The sequence below is a fragment of the Bactrocera neohumeralis genome, chromosome 4 (assembly GCF_024586455.1).
Source record: "Bactrocera neohumeralis isolate Rockhampton chromosome 4, APGP_CSIRO_Bneo_wtdbg2-racon-allhic-juicebox.fasta_v2, whole genome shotgun sequence".
Taxonomy (NCBI): domain Eukaryota; kingdom Metazoa; phylum Arthropoda; class Insecta; order Diptera; family Tephritidae; genus Bactrocera; species Bactrocera neohumeralis.
The window spans coordinates 90,256,377-90,278,365 of NC_065921.1; the positions used below are offsets into that span (position 1 = coordinate 90,256,377).

General features: G+C 32.9%; 7 protein-coding genes across 9 annotated transcripts; 3 read left to right on the top strand and 4 right to left on the bottom strand.

Moving 5' to 3' along the window:
- The first annotated feature begins 205 nt into the window (after nucleotides 1-205).
- On the top strand, nucleotides 206-1,361 carry LOC126756741 (uncharacterized). The gene has a single exon (XM_050470016.1). The coding sequence runs from the start codon at nucleotides 291-293 to the stop codon at nucleotides 1,296-1,298; it is 1,008 nt and encodes a 335-aa protein (XP_050325973.1). The 5' UTR covers nucleotides 206-290; the 3' UTR covers nucleotides 1,299-1,361.
- A 74-nt stretch (nucleotides 1,362-1,435) lies between these two features.
- LOC126756740 (transcriptional coactivator yorkie) lies at nucleotides 1,436-4,159 on the bottom strand. The gene is made up of 7 exons (XM_050470015.1): nucleotides 3,103-4,159; nucleotides 2,618-2,700; nucleotides 2,417-2,563; nucleotides 2,204-2,310; nucleotides 1,979-2,147; nucleotides 1,762-1,826; nucleotides 1,436-1,697 (listed from the first exon to the last, which is right to left on the bottom strand). Exons 1-7 carry the CDS (start codon nucleotides 3,834-3,836, stop codon nucleotides 1,596-1,598), a joined length of 1,407 nt encoding a protein of 468 aa, XP_050325972.1. The 5' UTR covers nucleotides 3,837-4,159; the 3' UTR covers nucleotides 1,436-1,595.
- Nucleotides 4,160-6,099: 1,940 nt separating this feature from the next.
- LOC126757589 (beta-1,3-galactosyltransferase brn) lies at nucleotides 6,100-7,253 on the top strand. The gene has a single exon (XM_050471603.1). The coding sequence runs from the start codon at nucleotides 6,148-6,150 to the stop codon at nucleotides 7,123-7,125; it is 978 nt and encodes a 325-aa protein (XP_050327560.1). The 5' UTR covers nucleotides 6,100-6,147; the 3' UTR covers nucleotides 7,126-7,253.
- A 348-nt stretch (nucleotides 7,254-7,601) lies between these two features.
- On the bottom strand, nucleotides 7,602-12,419 carry LOC126757588 (glycerol-3-phosphate acyltransferase 4). Of its 3 annotated transcripts, XM_050471600.1 has the most exons (7): nucleotides 12,136-12,418; nucleotides 11,692-11,925; nucleotides 11,245-11,487; nucleotides 9,994-10,230; nucleotides 9,560-9,793; nucleotides 8,395-8,651; nucleotides 7,602-8,308 (listed from the first exon to the last, which is right to left on the bottom strand). In XM_050471600.1, the coding sequence occupies exons 1-7, from the start codon at nucleotides 12,271-12,273 to the stop codon at nucleotides 8,011-8,013; spliced, it is 1,641 nt and encodes a 546-aa protein (XP_050327557.1). In that variant the 5' UTR covers nucleotides 12,274-12,418; the 3' UTR covers nucleotides 7,602-8,010. The 3 variants fall into 3 exon arrangements, with proteins under 3 accessions (XP_050327557.1, XP_050327558.1, XP_050327559.1); XM_050471601.1 differs by lacking the exon at nucleotides 9,560-9,793 and having other exon boundaries at nucleotides 12,136-12,419; XM_050471602.1 differs by lacking the exon at nucleotides 9,994-10,230 and having other exon boundaries at nucleotides 12,136-12,415.
- Nucleotides 12,420-13,226: 807 nt separating this feature from the next.
- On the bottom strand, nucleotides 13,227-14,914 carry LOC126757590 (eukaryotic translation initiation factor 5A). Its single transcript, XM_050471607.1, has 4 exons — nucleotides 14,804-14,914; nucleotides 14,003-14,250; nucleotides 13,743-13,944; nucleotides 13,227-13,683 (listed from the first exon to the last, which is right to left on the bottom strand). Exons 2-4 carry the CDS (start codon nucleotides 14,209-14,211, stop codon nucleotides 13,612-13,614), a joined length of 483 nt encoding a protein of 160 aa, XP_050327564.1. The 5' UTR covers nucleotides 14,212-14,250; nucleotides 14,804-14,914; the 3' UTR covers nucleotides 13,227-13,611.
- Nucleotides 14,915-15,867: 953 nt separating this feature from the next.
- LOC126755296 (60S ribosomal protein L12) lies at nucleotides 15,868-16,914 on the top strand. The gene is made up of 5 exons (XM_050467762.1): nucleotides 15,868-15,968; nucleotides 16,033-16,095; nucleotides 16,152-16,225; nucleotides 16,285-16,465; nucleotides 16,528-16,914. The coding sequence occupies exons 2-5, from the start codon at nucleotides 16,059-16,061 to the stop codon at nucleotides 16,731-16,733; spliced, it is 498 nt and encodes a 165-aa protein (XP_050323719.1). The 5' UTR covers nucleotides 15,868-15,968; nucleotides 16,033-16,058; the 3' UTR covers nucleotides 16,734-16,914.
- A 507-nt stretch (nucleotides 16,915-17,421) lies between these two features.
- Nucleotides 17,422-19,367, bottom strand: LOC126755295 (septin-2). The gene is made up of 5 exons (XM_050467761.1): nucleotides 19,251-19,367; nucleotides 18,835-18,952; nucleotides 17,963-18,768; nucleotides 17,771-17,908; nucleotides 17,422-17,709 (listed from the first exon to the last, which is right to left on the bottom strand). Exons 1-5 carry the CDS (start codon nucleotides 19,275-19,277, stop codon nucleotides 17,542-17,544), a joined length of 1,257 nt encoding a protein of 418 aa, XP_050323718.1. The 5' UTR covers nucleotides 19,278-19,367; the 3' UTR covers nucleotides 17,422-17,541.
- Between the last annotated feature and the right edge of the window lie 2,622 nt (nucleotides 19,368-21,989).

Sequence of the window (21,989 nt, forward strand, 5' to 3'; positions counted from 1 at the left end):
AATAGAAATCATATTGGAAAATGGAAAGGATGTGAATTCAATGGCATTTCTGACAACGAATAGATTAAACAAGGCCCAAAACCTTAAAAATGTAATCAAGAAAGTCTTAAAAAATACATAAGAAGGTGGGCAACACCAAGAAGTAAATTTGCAAAGCTGACACTTCGTTCCATTTCCAAAATTATTTGTTTGCATGCAAAGTCGATTATGTGGTTATCGGTAACGAGATCTTTTTTAGTGTGGTGCTTTGTATACATAAATATATTATTCTCAATTTAATTTCACTTAACATGGACTTCATAGATGATTTTATAGAGGAATATAGAAAAAACCCATGTCTTTGGAAGGCTGACTGTACAAATTTTAAGAATCGTACCAAGCGACAAGAGGCATATTTGAAATTAATAGAAGTAGCAGCAAAGCATGGAGAGCACTACAACATTGAACGGACGAAGCAAAAAATTAATAACTTGAGATGCGCGTTCCGACAACAATTGAAGAAAATCGTAGAATCTAAGAATAAAGGAGAGAAAGATGAGCCCTACTGTCCAAAACGCAGATATTTTGAATCTTTAATGTTTTTAAAAGATGAGGAAAATTTGGACAGAAAATCCAAGCGTTGTGGAGTTATAGGATCGTCGAATGGTGAAGAAATCGAGTCGAGCACTCTAGAGCAAGATTGCATCGTTGAAGGGATAATGGAATCACATATAGTTAGAAACAAATTGACTCAAAATATTTGTCCTTCAGATAGCACAGAAGCGGATCAGACTACAAAACAACTAACGCAAAATGAAATTTTAGAGGAACAGACAATAGAAGAGAGTTTTACAGAATACAGTGACGATGTATACAATAAAATAAATGATTTAATGCCTCCGGAAAGAGGTTTGAAAGATCAAAAATCTTATGAAAGTGAAAAAGAGACGTGTTTCCTGCCAGTATCAAATAACTCCCGAAAAAGATCTTCATCTACTTCTTCGCAATTATCAAAGGAAATAGAACCTGCCAATAAAAGAATGTATAAATTGGAGGCATCCTCAATAGACTTGGAAAAAATTTTGTCTCTTGCTTGTAAAAGTCATAATAGTAATATAGATGACCATTTCGCGAATTTTGGAAAGGTCATTGCACACAAACTTCGGACGATGGATAATTCTCAAGCTATTTACGCAGAAAAAATTATCACGGATGTTTTATTTCACGGGCAAATGAAAATGTTAACTGTATCAAGCATAAAACAATTTTTGAATGTTAATTTCCCAGATTTGTGCGAATCTGTCCGATGTAATAAATAAACTTGTTAAGTGTTTGGCCTTGATAGAGCAAATAAAATTCAAAGTATTTATTGTATATATAAATCGGGGTCTGATAGTTTTACAGCTCATTTAATTTTCTTTTTATTAAAAATGAAATGTACAATACACTTACTTCATTTCAAGTTTTGTTATAAAGATATATTTATTTTCCAACTATTCTTAAAATTTAACATCAGTTGATTACCGCTGAAATTATGTGGATAAAACTTGTATAATCCAAAAGGACGAAACGTTCGATACTTTGTTATAAATATATATTTCAGGCTCTTCTAAATTTTAATTTATCTTATACCAGTCCAAAGTATCAGGCTTCGTTGCAGATGCATTCAACATGCTGTGAACATCACTGAACATTTCATTGCAAATATTATCTTCAAGCTAAAATCAATAAATAGAAATTCACCTTACTGAATTATATATGCCAGTTTATACTATATGTCACCTGTAGTGAAGATACAAGATTATCCGGGCAATCTATGCCACTTAAGGCATTTAGGCTACCTGATTCTAAAAAAAAAACATATTAATCATTATATAATAAATAAAGCACTTAATAAGTATAGAGTAATTTTTCATTCAAATTTTCAAAAATCTAGAAAATGGTATTTTGTGTGACAAAATCTCGAAAGAATAAATTTATATATAAATTGAATAATTACCACTTATACAATCCATACTGTCATCAATATTCGGCATTAAATCCGCTGTGGTAGAAAACGTATTTGAGGATAAACTCAAACCGCTATCACTTGATTCCTGCCGAGCATGATTGTCACCGGATAAAAATGGGTCCATTTGAAGACTGCCATTTTGTCTAGTCAAAGAACTCTATTAAAAAAAAAAGATAATAAAAACTATATCGTTGAATTCTACATGGATTTAACCTGCTCAGAACTTGGTTTAAAATAATCCTGCTCCTTTTCGATATGTTGAATGTTCAGCCAAGAAGGACCGGGCTTTTGCGATTTCACCGGTTTTTGCAAAAAATCGGCTGTAAAATAAGTGGTTTTAATTAATTTTCTGCTGATTACACATATTTAATTTTCGGATGTTATACAAGTTTAATTTATATACACTTTGTAATTTATAAGGCTTACGTATTCGGGGATCATTCCAGGATGTTGTTCGATTTACGTGGTTAATAAAATAAACATCTCCAGATTCTGTGTAAGCTTGTTCCCATCCCTCTGGTAGAGGACCCAAGTTATCGGCCAAATTAACAGATTCTTTGCCCTTTAAATTTACTAAAAAAAAAAATAAATTATTCTTTGTTGGATATAAAATTCGATGGAACTAACCATTATGAGAAAGACCGTCTTGAAATATCTGCTGTTTCAACTGAATTCTCGGATCTTCCCATTGCGTTGATTTTGTAGTATGGCTATAATTATAAAGAATTATAACTAGCCTTTTTTATTCATGATTAAAACAGTGCAATTTTAGGGGTCTCATTTCTGTATACGAATTACTAATCAATTCTTAATTTACTCCAACAAACATATAAATTTAGATATATGTAACTTACTTTAATACTAGATATACCAGACCAGTCAAAATGGCTGTTTTCGGTATTTCAATTTAAAATTCCTACTATAACTAAAGAATTAATTTTATAAAGTTTATATTACTGTATATATGTATACTGTATGTATTTAAAAGTAAATAAAGACTGGAAACCCCATTAAACAATTCGTTCTTAAGAACAGTCATTTTGACTGGTTTGGTATAAATAGGTATACTTCAATTGCTGGTATATCTAGTAAGTATAATTTATTATACTTACTTTAAATAATAAATTTGACCATCATTAGTCTTCGCTTGTTCCCATCCCGGAGGCAATGGTCCTAGTTCGTTTTGTAATTGTATAGTACTCACAACATCATAAGATCTTTGTTTCATATGAAATGTCTGAATATTTGGGGCATCCTTAGGCACTGGCTGCTCTCCTTGCTCCATGCGGACTGCTGCACCAGCATTAACGCTAGGAGGAAATGGGACGGCTCCTGTAGTAAAAACAGGCCCTATTCCATCTTGAATGCATGCACTCGTTTCCATTACATTTCCTATATGTACATTATATGTTTGTTGAAGCGAAGCTGGGCTACTATGCGCACGCGAATGTGAAATTGAGAGCCTATTCGCTGTAACTTGGGGTTGCGTTATTGTCGCAGGAACTGCGGCAACAGAGCTTGTTGATATATTCCCTTGGCTAACATTTGGTTGTGAGCCAGTGTCATAAGCAGAATCAGCACTATTTGCTCGTGAATGTGCAACGGAAGGCGATCGAGATGCAGTTGCAGGTGGTTTAAAGAAGGACTCAGGGAGTTGACGCATTCGGAAAGGCACTTGAAGTGGACATTTTGACTCTGTCGGATTTAATACGCTGTCAAATAATGCTTGTAAATTATTATCGGAATCTTGATCTATACGAACAACTAAGTTATTCGATTCTTTAGATGTAGATTTTTCTTTTGCATTGCCTTTATTAAGACTGCCCACTGTTTTGCTTAAAGACATTTTTAATGCAACCAACAAAAAAAAATATCCACTGGTAATTTATCAAGCAACACAATTCTGTGTTGTGCATGTACCAATTGAGAATCTTAAAATGGCGGTTGTATGGTTTATTCCAACCTTAGCTTGCTGCCATCGTATACAACCAAACGTAATTATTCGGCTACTAGATAAATGATCGTTCTTCAACTTTTACAATATTCAACTTGAAAATACACTGGAGTACACTTTTCTTCCTATTTTTTAACTACTTATTAAACTTTTAGCAAAAAAAAAATTGACAAACTATTAAGAGTATAGCATATTATATCGTATAGAGTTACCAACATTCTCTTTTTTAGATTACCTACGATCTTGACTTCCTGTTGATGAAACTTAAAGTAATGTTCTCAATTGAATGAGCACTGTCCCATAATGTCTTTAATTATAAGATCCTGAATTCAAACTTTTTCCCTTTAGTCCCACAAATAATACACGCACATTTATGTTTCCGATCGGCATGGAATCTTTTCGCTATACACGTCATACAGTTATATTTTATCATGTACACGACGTACTTATGTGCACACCGATCGTAGAAATCGAAAATTTTCGCCAACATAGATTCGTATGGACACAAGCCCATACATGATCGGAAGCACATTTATATCGTTTATGGCCACTTTTACTGCTAAAAATACATAATATGAATTTAATTTATTCTCATATTATTATCAAAAATTAAATGAATTACAACTTCTTTCCAAAAGCTTTTGAAAACTTAATATTTTAAATTACTTAAAATAAATTAAGTTTTTGTAGAACATGTAAAGCTGCTTTTTTTGATTGGACTGAAAGAAGCAGTTCTCCATATTAATAGCCCTGACAAACGACAGTGCTAATATGCATTAGTGGGCTTAATTTAAATTTACTTGCGCATTTGACCCATGTTAATGCAAGTTTGTAATGCACAAGAATTTCGTGCATTTAGCTGATTTTACCAAATTTGAGTAGGCAACACTGATCAAAAATGGCCGATTTTTGCTATTTTTTGACAGATGTCGCTTGAAATCTGCCGCCTTGTTTGTGTTTACAGTTTCAGAGGTAAATAGTTTTTATATTGCTAATTAAATTATGTGCAAGTATGTATATTAACAAAAACAAATTTTAATATTTTTAGATGGCAGAAAATAAACAACGCACAGTTTGCTATCCATTTTTACAATATTCTTAACTTTTTCGCACACTTTTAGTTCAATTTTTTAATAAATAAACAAATTTCACTATCAGCTGTCTAAATACACAAGTCTGTCGTCTGTCACCATAAAATTGCAATGCGAATTAGCGTTGCTTAAGGCGCATTAATTTTGCTCGTCTGTCAGGGCTATAAAACGCTTTTCAGCGTTAGAAAATGAAAACAGGGATTCCAAACAGGGTTAGATCGCCGAAATAACAGTCATTAGACAAATAAAATACGGATCAATTCTGGTATCACATAATCAGCTGTTGTGGGAAACTCTGTTCGATTTATACTATGTTCGCACGAAAACTTGTGTTTTCGTCCATGTAAAATCTGTCAAACGAAAACACAGTTTTCGCTTAAAACTACTTGAAAACTTACATTCCACTCATTATAATCGGTGCCTGTTCTAGTTTAATCGATGTATTTGGAAGACATATTTTGCCGGCCCTAAATTGTCACTTGATATTTGTTTACATTCCATATACAAAAACAGCTGTCGCTTGATATTCTCATATTGGGGGGATTCTCTTGCTCTTGCAAAACCTTGTACGGTGCAGAAATTGCAGAATTTTCCCCTTGGTGCAACGGCACAACAACAAACCCACGCAGAAAAGTATTTGCAATGGCTATAAATATGTCAAACCAAAACCCACGTTTATTTTCGTGCCGTCATACATCACTAGATTCTGCAATGAGTGCTCTCTTGGCCTTGCATATTTCGGTATAGGATTCTTGCATTTTCTGTCATCGTGCAATCTTGCAAGAGCAAGAGAATGCCGCTATTGATAGTTGTCAGTGAAAACTCATCGAAAACACACATTGTCGGTCGGAACGACTTAAATTCCACAACATACAAATGTGTTTTCAAAATGTTTTCAATGTCCGTCCGAGCATAGTATTACAATTCAAGTTGATGCAGAAAAGTCGCGACAAATAAATTTCTCGTAGCATATACAGTGTGCATTACTGTGTATTCAAACTGCATGGCTTGAAGAATTGATCAGCTACAGATAAGTATTTAAAGAATTTATCGACTTTAAAAATTTTATATGTTATTATACATCCCTATCGATTGGTGCAAGTTTTTTGACAATGGCATGGTTTTTTAATAAATATGCCAAGAATTTTGCTGTTATTGGGATAACTATTTGTATATTGGAATACATTGGGATTTTCAAACATTATCACGAGTTAGAATATGAGCGATATTTTGATTACCCAACTGGTCTACCCAGTGATTATAATTATTCATATATCCATAATCCTTCCGAAAAATGCAGAATACCACCCAAATTATTGATAATTGTAAAGTCTGCTGCTGAAAATGTTTATCGTCGTAATATTATTCGTCGCACTTGGGGTTATGAACACCGTTTCTCTGATGTGGAAATAAGATGCGTGTTTTTACTTGGAATTGGTAAAACTGAAAAAACCAATATTATTTCAAAAAATGAGTCTTCGAAATTTAATGATATTATTCAGATTGATTTCATTGATGCTTATTTTAACAATACCATAAAAACATATATGGGAATGAAATGGGCTCTTAGCTATTGCAATAGTGAGTTTTTCTTTTTTGTGGATGATGACTATTATGTGTCAACAAAAAATTTGTTAAAATACGTTTCCAATCCTGGCTTGTATCCGAAAGCTGTTCCAAACAGTCATATCACAGAAAATGAGAAAAATGAACTATTTTCTGGCTTTGTAATGCAAACACCACCTCATAGACATAGATTCAGTAAGTGGTATGTATCTCTAAAAGAATATCCGTTTGATTTGTGGCCTCCCTATGTAACTGCAGGTGCTTTTGTCCTAAATCGAAATACTCTATTTAAGTTGTTTAGTGCTAGTAGCCACATGAAAAAATTTAGGTTTGATGATATTTTCTTAGGTATAGCAGCACTAAAAGCTAATTTAACTCTTAAACACTGTGAAATGTTTTATTTCAATAAGCCAAAATACGAAGGACCTGCAAGCTTCCAAAACATTGTTGCATCACATGGATTTGAAAATAGCAAGGAATTGGAAACCACATGGAATGAATGTCGATCAGCTGGTTTTGCATGACCTATATGCAAACCTTAAATATAAATATGTTGCAATAGTGTTTTTATCTGTATATAATGGAGTAGTTATTTTTATATCATTTTCGAGATTTGCAAATAAAAATATTAATTACCATACAATGGCTTTAATACATATCTTGTTCATTATACGAAGTATTAGTTAAGGAATCAAAGCAATTAGTCCATGCAAATTAAAAAATATAATTTACAAATAAGTATATTAAAATTATAAAATATGTATAAACAAATTTTCAATAGAAAAATGCGAATATTTAGATGGAATTTTATAGTATACCGCCAAAATATCCAAATGTTCAAATAAGATTTAATGTTGTATGCGACACACTAGTTAATTTCGATAAATGAAAACAGTAGAACAAAACAGTGTATTCCATGCCATAAATCTCTGTTTCTGCCTGTTAATTCTCCTTGATTCCTATCCTACGTATAGATAGATTCTAAATAACGAAACAAATATTCAAAATGTTTATAAATGTTATATTTTTTAAATGCTCATCTTCATTGTGGTTATTGCATTTCAAATTAATAATTTATTACATTAATATTATAACACAAACTTTGGGCGAATGTTTATTTTTTTAGTGTTATATATTTTTTAATTCTCTTTTAAAATATTTATACTTAGTTGCGCTATGACAATATTTCTTATAAATGTTTTTCTTTGTCGGAGAATTAACGTTCCCGGTATTTAAACATATTTACAATCATCACTAATCCGACACCACTTTACTTTTGATACATAACTATATGTATAACAATATAAAATTAAAAATGAAAGCGTATATATCTAATACCAGCGAATGTATTTTTATGCAAATTAACATTATATTATAAGTGGGATAAATAAACAAAACGTTTGAAATCGTTAATCACCTTTCAAACGTTTGGCAAATTCTACTTGCTGCAATTCCCTCCATTCCTTCTTTGGTTTCATTCTTTTTAATTGCCCATCCCAAACTAAATCTACTAGTCCGCCTTGTTTAGCTATAACACTTTTGACACGATTTGCAAAATCTATAGCCGACTCGCCTTCTTGTCTGTACATAGGTGGCAAGTACCAAACATCACAAACGATTGCCCAAGATGTCATCATCATATATAAATATTGCATCATCGAGTACTTTGAGCTATTCCAAAAGGCATCTCCAAAACGTGGATCGTATCTACAAGTGGTAATTAATATAAAATATTTTTTTAAATATGTGACATTCAAAAACCTGGTTAAATTAATATCAATTTAAACACTTACTTAATTGCTACGGGATAAATAACTCCCCCCACTTCGAAACTTCCCTTCTTGAACTGCATAACTGATGTGTTATTAATACAAGTGCCCTCTGGGAATATCAAAATAGGAGGATTATTTGGGTTTGATACATGTTGTTTAAGACGCTCAGCCACTGCATGACGATCCCTGGCTTCTCCCCTTTCAAACCAAATATGAGGTGATGCCCTTGCTAATGCTCGTTGCAGCAAACCCAAAAACCCACCGTGTCGTTGGCCAATCTTGAAAAAACGTAATAATTTAATAATTTTGAGTTTTTAAAAGATTAGAACAAGACAGAGGGAACAGGTAGTAGAACAAAAAACACAACTCAAATGAATTTGTATCTTCAACAAAATTAATCAGCCGTTCTGTGCTACTAACAACATGGGGAATGAAAGTTGCAAGTCTTTAATTAGCAAAGATAAAGCATAAAAATAAACAAATCGCTCAGCGACATACATATAGTATACATATATTATATATTTCTTATATAATTATACTATGACAACTTGTTGCGCAATATTGCTTTATAAATGACAAGGTATCTATATTTAAATATAAAAGAAATATTTACAAAATATAATTTACAATGTTATATAACATTTAGTGAAAACAAAAAAAAAATAATAATATAAAATAATCTTAGATAAAAGTTGCATTTTAGTGTATATGTACATATACTCATGTATATCAGCGATTTTCAGAGCGGCTACTTTTAGAATCTACATACATACATACATACATATATATTTTATAAATTTCGATTTTATTTTTCGGTAACAAAAAGTATAACTAATAAGGGTGAAGTTACAAATGCATAGTACAGACTTGTAAGTTTTGAAAACAGAACAGGAACAAATGTTTGAACGATAATCAACTGACAAATACTTTTATGCACATTGTATATATAAGTACGTGTAGTTCCCATTTATTAATTTCGTTAACTAAAGAACTTTTTTATGAATAATAATTTTATGGCTATTTTTGTGAGAAACATCTGCACTTTGCCATTAAATAAATAATATAGTATGATTAAGTCTAATTACATACAAAGGTATAAATGTTATTTGATAAGAATTCAGCCCATTTGACACCCAATGTTGGGTCTTAACCTTGAAGATTAATAAGAAATATATTGAACACTTACCAGAGAATAGGTTTTATCACACATAAGTACTAACACATCAATTGGGCTGGTATGATTTGCCACACAAATCCCATTTGTGGGTCGGTTTTCCACATTATGATAGTAAATAACGGCTGAAATTGCGCTGGACAGTACCGAAAAGCAATGACCAAGCACTTGATCTACCATTCGTCGTTTATATTCACCATCTTTAATATATCCAACTATCGCCGTACAAACAGTCAACCAAACTACCTAATGAATTGCACAGAACACAAAAGCCATTTACATTAAAACGTACACAAGCAATTGACGGAACAATTTGACATAATGTAAAATATATATGAATAATAAGAAATTGTGAACACCTGAATTATGACAAATATACAACAAATTGTTGATGATTGTCTACTCTTAAAACATATAAACCAGCTGGAATAAATGAGTTTTCTCACCAAAGAGAAAGTACAATCAGTTGAAAGGATAGCGACGTCCAAGGGAGATGTGTGGTTCGCTACACAAAAACCAGAACCTTTTGGTTTGTATTCTGTATTGTGGAATGTAATTACTGCTGATAAAGATCTAGTCATTATGCGGAAAGTAATTTTAAAAGATAAATCTGCACAAGGATGTCGGAGAAATTCGAAGGGGATCATCGCAACTAGACTGTTAGCAACAACTGCAACATACACCTAAAGATATAGCATATTTTAAGTTAAAGTTAATATAAAAACTATATATACTATTCATAATAACCACTGCTATAACATCGACAATTTTATCAGATTTTTTTCTGTGATTTTATTTTGCCACTGTTGCATGAAGCATTCAAGAAATAGTTTTAGGAATTCCTGAGGTGTCAGTCCGTTATGATATTGTATTTATTGTTCATTATGATATCAAAAACTTAATTAATTGTATTCCATATGTTCATCTTTTATTTAGTCACGGCATCGATACCGTTGTTTAATATCAGTGAACGAACCCTACGAATTCTATAATACTATATAGTAATAACTTTAAACTATTTGGGTTTTAATGATTTCGCATGTATTGATATTTGACTTTTATTATTTGTAATTTTGTTTAGTCAAATAATATAAGAAACCTACTGACATTTTGCAAAAACGTTGATTCTAAAAGACTTTTGCCATCACATTTTTGTTCAGTCGAATTTTTAGCAATTATACCCATAATTTCAAATGACTTCAAGAATAAAATACATATAATAAATATCAAAAGTCAATTAACCTAGTAGCAGTGTTGAACATTTTCGCATATGCGTATATTAAAGTATTCAACATTAACGCCAGTTTTTAATATTTTGAAGGGCCTTAGCATAAAAAGCAATTGGTAATAGAAGGGTGATAGGAAAAAATAAAATAAGCTATTTCAAAAAATTAAAAGTAAACATATGAAAATTTAGTTAATATATGAAAATTCTGTGTAAAAACTAAGTATCGAATTTCGAGGTCTGCTTAGGCAAACTTGAGGTTTTTTTAGAAGATGTCTTTATGATAAAAAAAAATTAAACCATATTTCATTAGGATAAAATTTAAAGGAAATATAGTTGTGTTGATATTTTAAGATATTCTTCATGGATAAAAATTTGAAAATCTATCATTTTAATCGATGTTTTACATAGTATAATAACTTTGTGCTTCTACAATACTAGTAATCAGTTATAAAATGAATCAAAAACTTACACCCACAAAGCAAACAAAAACTCGAAGAGGCATCAAAATGAAGTAACGAACAGCGAAACCTGTCATCCATATTAATGTTATCTTCCACGATATAAACTCATAGTGGCGATTTGTACGTGTTAACAGATTCCAGCTTTTTAATTCCTCGGCTTCAAAACGGGAGGTTACTTCATCTTCGATTATTGATTCAACTCCTGCTTTGATGTAATCTAGGCATTTCTCCAAGTTAAATCGCATTTCTTCCTAGAAATATTAAGATTTTTTAAATTGGGTTATCTTTTTAATATTTGAATACAATAGACATGGATTAATGATGTTAAATAAAAATTTCAAAATGTATTTTATTAATAATGATGATTTACAATTCATTGGACATAATAAATGTTATCTGATTTTAGTTATACGATTTAGTTTTAATTTAATATTTAATTTATTTGGAGCACTTACATCTTTTGGAGGGCTTTCAATATCAGATGCCGCGGGCTCATTCGATGTAGGAAGAAGGACGCTGTCTCTACTAATCAGTGTATTGCCATTTGTAGTGGGTATGGTTCTTCCTGTTTTTTTGCAAAATGATAAGTTAATCTCATCAAGTTTTCTCTCCTGTGAGTTATTAAAAATCGTGTCACCAACTAGTTTTTGACGCTCTTTTGCTGCAGACTCAATGCTTAGGCGGCCGAACTATAATTTACACATATTAATCCAAAAATAATAAAATTATTCAAGGCAAAACCTATCCGAATTATATTGTGGCATAAAATTTATCTTGAGTCGTATAAGTTAAAAGTCCATTCTTTTTTCTTAACAAAGTTATCAGTAATAACGTTATATTGTACCTTGATCTATTCTTATCGTAATTGCTAGTAAATATCTAAACAATTCACAACTTACCTCAAATATCTTTAACAAAAGTTTTACGTATGCTCTGCGTACACCGACCGATTTATTCACAGCAGACAAAATGATCATAAACGAAATAAATACAATAAAAGGAATGCAGAAAAAGTCAAAAAGCGCTGCCCAAAACATTTTTCCCTCCTTTATTTTATCAACAAGATTTAACTCCTGTTAAATACTATCCAATCAAGATTCAACTTCAACTAAAATCTCGAGAAATTATTTCTGTCGAACAGTAAACATCTTGCCAATATCAGTCTTTAAAAAATAGTGTAGTGCTGCCGGCCTGACACAATTATTAGTAACCAATATGACTATAAGTGCTGGTATGATATTCATAGTTTCATTGAATGAAATGTGAGAGAATGGCTATAATAAAAATCACCTTTGCTCCCCAGTTTCAGGAAAAATTAGAAGAATAGATATATATCAATTTATTTTATGTTATTGTAGTAGCATGAATTTTTTATATTTTCATATCAATATATTTTATAACTTTGTGGAAACACTAATTTAATTTATTCTCATTTTCTGCTGTACGATTTGGAAGCTAAGATTAAATAAAATATAAACTAAACTGTTATCTGCCATCATTGGCTGAATTTCCTGATCGTCAGAAACGATTTCACAGTACTTTCCCTGAAAGAAACCGGATATTCCATTACAATAATCGAGTACTTTTCATATCGATAAAATAAAAGTTATTTGCAAATTTCGATAGATTTCGTTGGTCGAAACTAAATTAATGTATTCGTATGCCATATGCGGCGTTAATTCATTAGAGGAATTATATTAGTGTAGTACTGGCTGAACTATATTTACCGCTTGTGCTTATATAGCTAAGCTTTTCGAAATCCCCTATGGCTGGCATTTCGATTCTAATTGATATGGGCGATGTTTTAGTTCTGAAAACCCTCTTACGCTAAGCAAATTTTCTTGAAGACATTTACCTCTTAATGAACTCATTAGCGATGCTAATATCACTTTCCAGTATTTAGTGCCAATGACACGTGTAATTTCGAACGCAATTATGATTCAAACATTGATGTGATGGAATTACTACTAAAGTAAATGAGATTTGAATCTAAGATTTACTATTGACGGAGTGGTCAGCATGTAAAAGATTTTATTTATGGTAATCACATTTTAGACGGGCAGCAAGTTTTGATGTCTTACATTACACCTCAAAATAAATCGATAAAATGAAAAATAAATGTATTAATGTAAAAAAAAATTTATTGGCGAAAATCTATTTTTGTTTCTCAACTCTTCATCCTATACTCTTCAAATTTCTGTTTTTATTACTTCATAAATTATTTTTTGAAGTTATTAAGTTATTGTAGTTAAATGAGTTGATTGAACTTAGCTATAATAGTGTTTATACACTACTATAGTATTAGTTTTAATTTACTTTTTACGTAAATTCAACAGAAATCTGCAGGTAGATAAAGTCAGACGTTTCAGAGATGTTTACTTGTCCAAAGCAGTGTTGGTTTTGAGAGCGATGACACATTCTTCACCACATGATTTAAGGACTGTGCACTATAATCAAAAATAAACATGAAATTGGTATTAAATTAGTAATGTCGAGATTCACTTACTAAAAGATCTTTTCCATTATCAAAATCGGATCTTAAAGAATTTCCAAGGTCGCCCTCTGGTACCTTCAAATCTTCACGTATTTCTCCATTATCTGACATCAGAGTGAGGAATCCGTCATCACTTATATCAGTCAACTGATAATCCTCCCGTTTAACGTGTGGCACATCCATATTATGGGTTGAAGGGCAGATATCTTCATATCTGATTTTAAAATATTTCATATTATAAAGTTTATCTTCGATTTTATTATTTCACTTACTTCTTATTTGTAAAAATATCAATGCCAACCATATGGACTTTAGCATGACCATGTTTGCCAGTTTTTGAGGTAGACATCTCAACTATTTTGCACGGTCGTCCTTTCAACATAACAAATCCGTTCTTGCGTAAAGCCGAGCATTGCATCGGATATGTTTGAGAAGCACCAGAATCGCCAGTCTCAAAATGATGATCATCCATTTCGGCCATTTTTCCCAGATATTAGACTACCGCGTACCAAAAAAATATCTGAAAATATGCAGAAATAAAATAAATATTTACGTATTGAACCGGTAGCGAATATTTAACCATATTGTATATAAACTCATTTGAATATTTAAAGCGGTTTCATTATGTCAAATAATGTTTACATGTGATATTTTGGAAAATCGTGTATTAAGCTTACTAATAAAACAACTGAATATTTATCAAAAACGTAGTAAGAAAGCATTTGATTGTGTATATACAATAAAGCTAATATTTAACCGAACGATATACAGCGTCGCCGTCAAACAGTATGGCTTAAAATGTTACTATTGTAATTATGTTCTTAATTTTTTAGTCTTCCAACTACAATTTTATACTTGCTCATTGACGTCAAGTACTCAATGCATAGTCAAAGAAAATCCTAGCATACAAAAGAAATACCACTATTTCAAGTCCCAATTCGTCTCAGTAACACAAACAAATTTCACTTTTTAGGATTCATTTCCACCTTCAAACGTGATAGCATTTTAAATATTACATTTATACTTTAAACTGCATTAAAAATATCACAAATTTCGAAGAGCTCGATACTCACATGTGATTTAAATGATAGCCTTAAGCAAAGAGAAGAAACGGCACAACCCTGCTCTTGTCCACGAAACACTTGAATGAGTAATCAAGTTAGTGTATCCGGTCAATAAATTGCATTAAAATGGCGCAAACAATGCTTCGGTAGAATTCAAGCATGATTGTTCAAGCATTGCCTTGTACACTCATATAATTTTGCACAATTCCAAGGTCTTCTGGATCATCAATGCTTGCATAATCATCAACAAATAATATTTAAAAATGATTAGAAAATGTATACTTTGCTCAACCCAACATATTTATAGATGATTAATTAAGTTTCAATTAGATATTTTTTTTACGAGTGGTCGATTTAAGTTCACCTTTTGCCTTTATCCCCTTGAGAATTCTTGAAAAAACACTCTAACAGCTGATTAGACTTCATGTAAATTTTGACAAACAAACCTGAACAAACACTTAAACTAGTTTAATTCTTTTCTATTTTGTGCCAATACTAAATGTTACTAAAATTAGATCAACATAGGGGAAAAAAATTTTATATTGAGTACTATCCAAGCAATCAAAAAATCTATGAATAATTTACTTTAACGATTATGACGTCATTTAAAATTGATAAGCACAAAAAGAATATTTTTTAATAAAACATGTAAACTATATCTTAAGATATAAGATTAATAATTAATCTATTTTTGTCTCTTAGCAGGTAAGGCCGAATCGTTAAAAGTATTATGTTTTTTTTTTATTGATTGTTCGGTAACGACATCAAAGAACTATAAAGAAAATGTTAACGAAAAAATATTAGTTAAAATTCTTATTCATTTGAACAACTTCGTAATTGCTGTAGATAAAAATATATGATTTGCTCCTAAATAGCATATAAAGGTTTATTCCTAACATTCAATAGCTTTATAAGATTCTAAGAAAAATCTTAGATTTTTGCAATTATTGTACATGAAATAGTAACATTTCGATGATTTGAAATTGTTTTGAAAGAAAAACTTTTAACCGTGATAGAAATAAATTTTTTGTAAAGAGTGTATAATTGATCGTGTAACTGTCATTCATATTTCAATATCACAAGTGCTTGTAGGTCAAATGCTTGAAGCGGATTTTGCAACTTTGTCAACAAGAACCCAACTCCCGTCCTTTTACCTCAAGCTTTGTCGTTGGGTGTATGTCTCTTATTTTTAGTCTAATATTTATCCATGATTATATTAAAGATCCTTTGATTTCCAGATAGCTTTGTGTGCACAGAACGAACAATGCCGCCAAAATTCGATCCTACGGAAATTAAATTAGGTATTTTGTATTTTTTTTAATAAAATCATTACGTCTAACTTCACCTATTGTTTCAGTTTATTTGCGATGTGTTGGAGGTGAAGTCGGAGCTACATCTTCTTTGGCTCCTAAAATTGGTCCCCTTGGTTTGGTGAGTTAAACCCTAATAGTGATAATCTCATTCATGACTATAAACCATATTTCTTCTAGTCTCCAAAAAAAGTTGGTGATGATATTGCTAAAGCTACCGGTGATTGGAAGGGACTTAAAATAACTGTATGTCTGACTATTCAAAACCGTCAGGCTGCTATATCAGTTGTTCCATCAGCAGCTTCTTTAATTATCAAAGCCTTGAAAGAACCTCCCCGTGATAGGAAGAAGCAAAAAAACAGTAAGACTTTTTTTTGTATTTTTTTTTTGTTTTATGTTTATATTTATATATTTTTTTTTTAGTTAAACATAGTGGAAACATTACCTTTGACGACATTCTTTCGGTAGCGAGAACAATGCGGCCTAGATCTATGGCTCGCAATTTGGAAGGTACTTGCAAAGAAATTTTGGGAACTGCGCAAAGCGTAGGTTGTACTGTAGACGGAAGGCCGCCTCATGACATTATTGATGACATTAATAGTGGCTCCATTGAAATTCCCTCTGAATAAATAAAAAGTGTTTAATCTACTTTCCAAATTCAGAAATAAAACTTGTTAATTATTTAATCTGACTTAAATTTGGAAGAATACCAGGCATAATATGTCAGGTGATGTATAACTTAATTACATTAAACTTTAATCTTGTATTCGTTGTCAGAATAAAGCAATAAGAAATGCATGTCGACTTGAATACTTTGGATTGATAGTCATTTGAGTTTCGAAATGTGAGCCAACTTCATAGGCATTATTGTGGTACTCATAGTGAACAAAAATTGTTGCCAGTTGACAGATGATATCCTCAACTATTTTCTTGAAGTTATCGGCTTTGTTATTTCTAAACATCCAGACACGACCTTGGACAACTTTCATTGGCGAAAATCTCAACAAAAGGAAACTATACCGCAAAAAGGCACGTTTTTGTTCACTTGCACTTTCGTACGAAGAGCAGCTTTTCTATAGAGTCGTATTATTAATTGGTTTCATTTGTAATGTTTATGACACTGGAAAATTATAACTACATAAAGTATATGCAGACTGCCATCTATTCCTCCAACAAATAAAACATTTCCCTATTTATTTAGATACATACATGTGTTTTTAGTGCAATTGTATATATTTTCACATGTATCTTAAGTGTATACAAATTCTCTTTATAGCTGTCTACTTTATTTATAAATAAATGAAAATACCAGTAACATACTTATATGAAAATATGCATTATAATCCCGTAGGTGCGTATAGATGTATTGATAATATAATAAATACAAGGAAATATTATTCAAATGTCAAATAAATAGAGCTATTAAACATTAGTATATTACTTCTTTTTGTTTTTGCCCAGAGTCAAAGTATGATGAGAGGTTGATATTTGGGTTTTACGACGACTAAATTCCACAAAATCTTCTTCTAGCCTCTTTCGAGAATCTTCTAGTTTTCTTTTTTCCTCAGCATGGTCTCGTTTAAGTTTATCGAACTTTGCATGCAGCTGTAATGAACATCATGTTAAATGTAATATGTATTGATTTTTCTTTTTAAATATATTGCACCTCTTTTTCACTTTCTTTGAGCTCAGCTTCTTTTTCTTTGACCCTTTGTACAAACATCTGTCTAACTTCTTCTTCTTTGGCTTGTAATTCAGCTAAATGATTAGACCGCTTCGCCTCAAAGGTCTGTTGGAATGAAATCTAAAAATAAACATTATTAATATTAAGAATTTACTAAACACAATTTTAAAGTACCGGTTTGTTGTCACTATCTACATCACTAAAGCCCATTTGTTCAAGACGCTTCTGTCTATAAAGTTCATAATGACGTGTATGGGTTTTCTCCCTCATATCTTCCATATTAGTTCGGATCAGCATCTCACGAAGTTTAACAAAATCGCAATGCATTTCGTTTTCAACTTGTACGGTGCCCCATGGATATTGACGAGCTCGAATTAACTTGTTTCCCACTTTTATGAAATCAGTACTGCCTACTACAGCGAACGGAACATGAGTATTCATAGTTGTGTTCGTTTCAGCAACAGTTTCATCATCGGTTGGAAACTGATATATGTGAACACCATTATTGGATAATTCTTGCATAATTTTGCTTTTGAAACGGTTCAACTCGGATTTTGAGATTGTGTCAGCCTTTGCAATAATTGGAATGATATTTACTTTGCTATCGAGTTTTTTCATACATACAAGATCTAGGGACTTAAGCCCATGACCTGTTGGGCAAATAAAATACAAGCATACATGAATGCGGCTATCGTGACATGACACCAAAGAACGCTTGATCTTGAGCTCTTCTTGCAAATAGGCCTCAAACTGTGCGTCAATATAGTCAACTACAGCTTTAAATGAGTCGTCCTTATTAATTTGATCACCATACCCAACAGTGTCGCAAATTGTTAGCTTGAGACGTACATTACTCTCTTGTAATTCATAAGTATGCGCTTTCAATTTTACGTTCGGTAATGTATGCGGACTTGGTGTAGACTCAAAGCTTGTATTAAAAAGTGTATCCATGAGTGTTGATTTGCCAAGACCTGTTTCACCTAAAAAATTGTATATTTAGTTTTAATTATTAAATTTTACATCAATGTACGTATGTATATCTTTACCTATGCACATGACGTTGAAAACAAAACCATTTTGAACGCTCTTATTGACCAGCTGATCCGGCAAGCTATCAAATCCAACATGTCCTGATAGTTTTAGTGTTCGTAAATGAGGTTCGTTCTAATACATTTAAATATGTGAGGAAGTAAATACAAAATAAAAAATGTTACTAAAACGTTTTATTGTTAAAACATATAAATATATGTGGATGGAAACTAAAAATAAACATTAAAATCTGTTATTGAAATTTTTTGGTATGAATTCATTTTTAATGATACTCGAAACTATTAATAGAATAGTTCTACGTTTAGCAAATATAATCCATATTTTCGAGAAAGTGTTACAGTTTAATATTCAACAAATTATAAGTAATTTCAAGCTGACAATATTTTTTAATACTAAGCACAATATAATTTACCTTAACGAGGTCAACAGCGACAGACATTTTCACTTTTACAACTTTGTTTGGAAACTTTTTTGACTCAACTATTATACATATATTGGCATGAAAACAACGCCCTTATGTACGATTCAAAACTGTTGAATTTGTGAAACGAAACAGGGGTATGATTTGTAATCTCAAAAGTGATATCTAGAGCTCGTACATTTTACGATATGGTATTATTAATTTAGAGAACTTATTCGGGATTCGACCTTCTCTTTCTTTTACGTTCTTCGGCTCATTAATGTACATTTTGTATAGTATTAATGCCACATTTGTAAAAAAATCATTTGTCACGTTAAATTTTTTTTACTTTATGCAGGCAGAGAGATTATCCATCTTATTTGCAGACGGATATCTCAATTGCTCTTTACACGGCAGCACTCTAACTAGAACTGTCTCTACTGCACAATGTATATAGCAGATCTCTAACAAAATTTCGCTACTCGAATACTGTGGCAACTACGAATTGGCTGTGTAAGTAATTCTGCCAATTTATGGTCGATTCGATTTTGTTCTATCATCCGCGTTCGGCACAAAGTTTTGAATTCACCTCATGACGAAGGAATTCACCCCGTGAAATATTAACATAGTTTTGATTTTAACCAGAAAGGAATCTGTAGTCGGAATAACAGCTCTCTTAAAATGATCAACGAAGGGATATTTTTGATCAACGTTCTCTGCAAGAACGGCTTGCATTTCTTTTATAGAGCCAGCTAACAGCCAGCTTACCGTGTGATTGAATTATGCCTGTTAAATCACATCACAGCGCGGTGCGAGCGTCACATTAGCACTGACCGTGCCTGCTTTTCTTTTACGGAGCTAGCTAACAGCCAGCTTCCCGCGTGATTACATTATGACTGTTGAATCACATCACAGCGCGGTGCGAGCGTCACATTAGCACTGACCAAGCACCGTGCCTGCTTTTCTTTTACAGAGTCAGCTAACAGTCAGTTTTTCGCGAGATTACATTATGACTGTTAAATCACATCATATCATAGCGCGAAAGTAACCAAAGCACTGTCCAGGCACCGTGCCTGCTTTTCTTTTATAGAGCCTGCTAACAGCCAGCTTCCCGCGAGATTACATTATGACTCTTAAATCACATCATATCATGGCGCGAAAGTAACCAAAGCACTGACCAGGCACCGTGCCTGCTTTTCTTTTATAGAGTCAGCTAACAGCCAGCTTCCCTCGAGATTGTATAATGAATGTTCAATCACATCACAGCGCGTTGCGAGCGTCACATTAGCACCAACCAAGCACCGTACCTGCTTTTCTTTTATAGAGTCAGCTAACAGCCAGCTTCCGCGAGATTACATTATGACTGTTAAATCACATCATATCATGGCGCGAAAGTAACCAAAGCACTGACCAGGCACCGTGCCTGCTTTTCTTTTATAGAGTCAGCTAACAGCCAGCTTCCCTCGAGATTGTATAATGAATGTTCAATCACATCAGAGCGACTTGCGAGCGTCACATTAGCACCAACCAAGCACCGTGCCTGCTTTTCTTTTATAGAGTCAGCTAACAGCCAGCTTCCGCGAGATTACATTATGACTGTTAAATCACATCATATCATGGCGCGAAAGTAACCAAAGCACTGACCAGGCACCGTGCCTGCTTTTCTTTTATAGAGTCAGCTAACAGCCAGCTTCCCTCGAGATTGTATAATGAATGTTCAATCACATCACAGCGCGTTGCGAGCGTCACATTAGCACCAACCAAGCACCGTGCCTGCTTTTCTTTTATAGAGTCAGCTAACAGCCAGCTTCCGCGAGATTACATTATGACTGTTAAATCACATCATATCATGGCGCGAAAGTAACCAAAGCACTGACCAGGCACCGTGCCTGCTTTTCTTTTATAGAGTCAGCTAACAGCCAGCTTCCCTCGAGATTGTATAATGAATGTTCAATCACATCACAGCGCGTTGCGAGCGTCACATTAGCACCAACCAAGCACCGTGCCTACTTTTCTTTTATAGAGTCAGCTAACAGCCAGCTTCCCTCGAGATTGTATAATGAATGTTCAATCACATCACAGCGACTTGCGAGCGTCACATTAGTTTTTCTTTTATAGAGTCAGCTAACAGCCAGCTTCCTCGAGATTGTATAATGAATGTTCAATCACATAACAGCGACTTGCGAGCGTCACATTAGCACCAACCAAGCATAGAGTCAGCGCGATTATCTGTTAAATCACATTATATCGCGAAAGTAACCAAAGCACTGACCAGGCACCGTGCCTGCTTTTCTTTTATAGAGTCAGCTAACAGCCAGCTTCCCTCGAGATTGTATAATGAATGTTCAATCACATCACAGCGACTTGCGAGCGTCACATTAGCACCAACCAAGCACCGTGCCTGCTTTTCTTTTATAGAGTCAGCTAACAGCCAGCTTCCGCGAGATTACATTATGACTGTTAAATCACATCATATCATGGCGCGAAAGTAACCAAAGCACTGACCAGGCACCGTGCCTTTTTCTTTTATAGAGTCAGCTAACAGCCAGCTTCCCTCGAGATTGTATAATGAATGTTCAATCACATCACAGCGACTTGCGAGCGTCACATTAGCACCAACCAAGCACCGTGCCTGCTTTTCTTTTATAGAGTCAGCTAACAGCCAGCTTCCGCGAGATTACATTATGACTGTTAAATCACATCATATCATGGCGCGAAAGTAACCAAAGCACTGACCAGGCACCGTGCCTG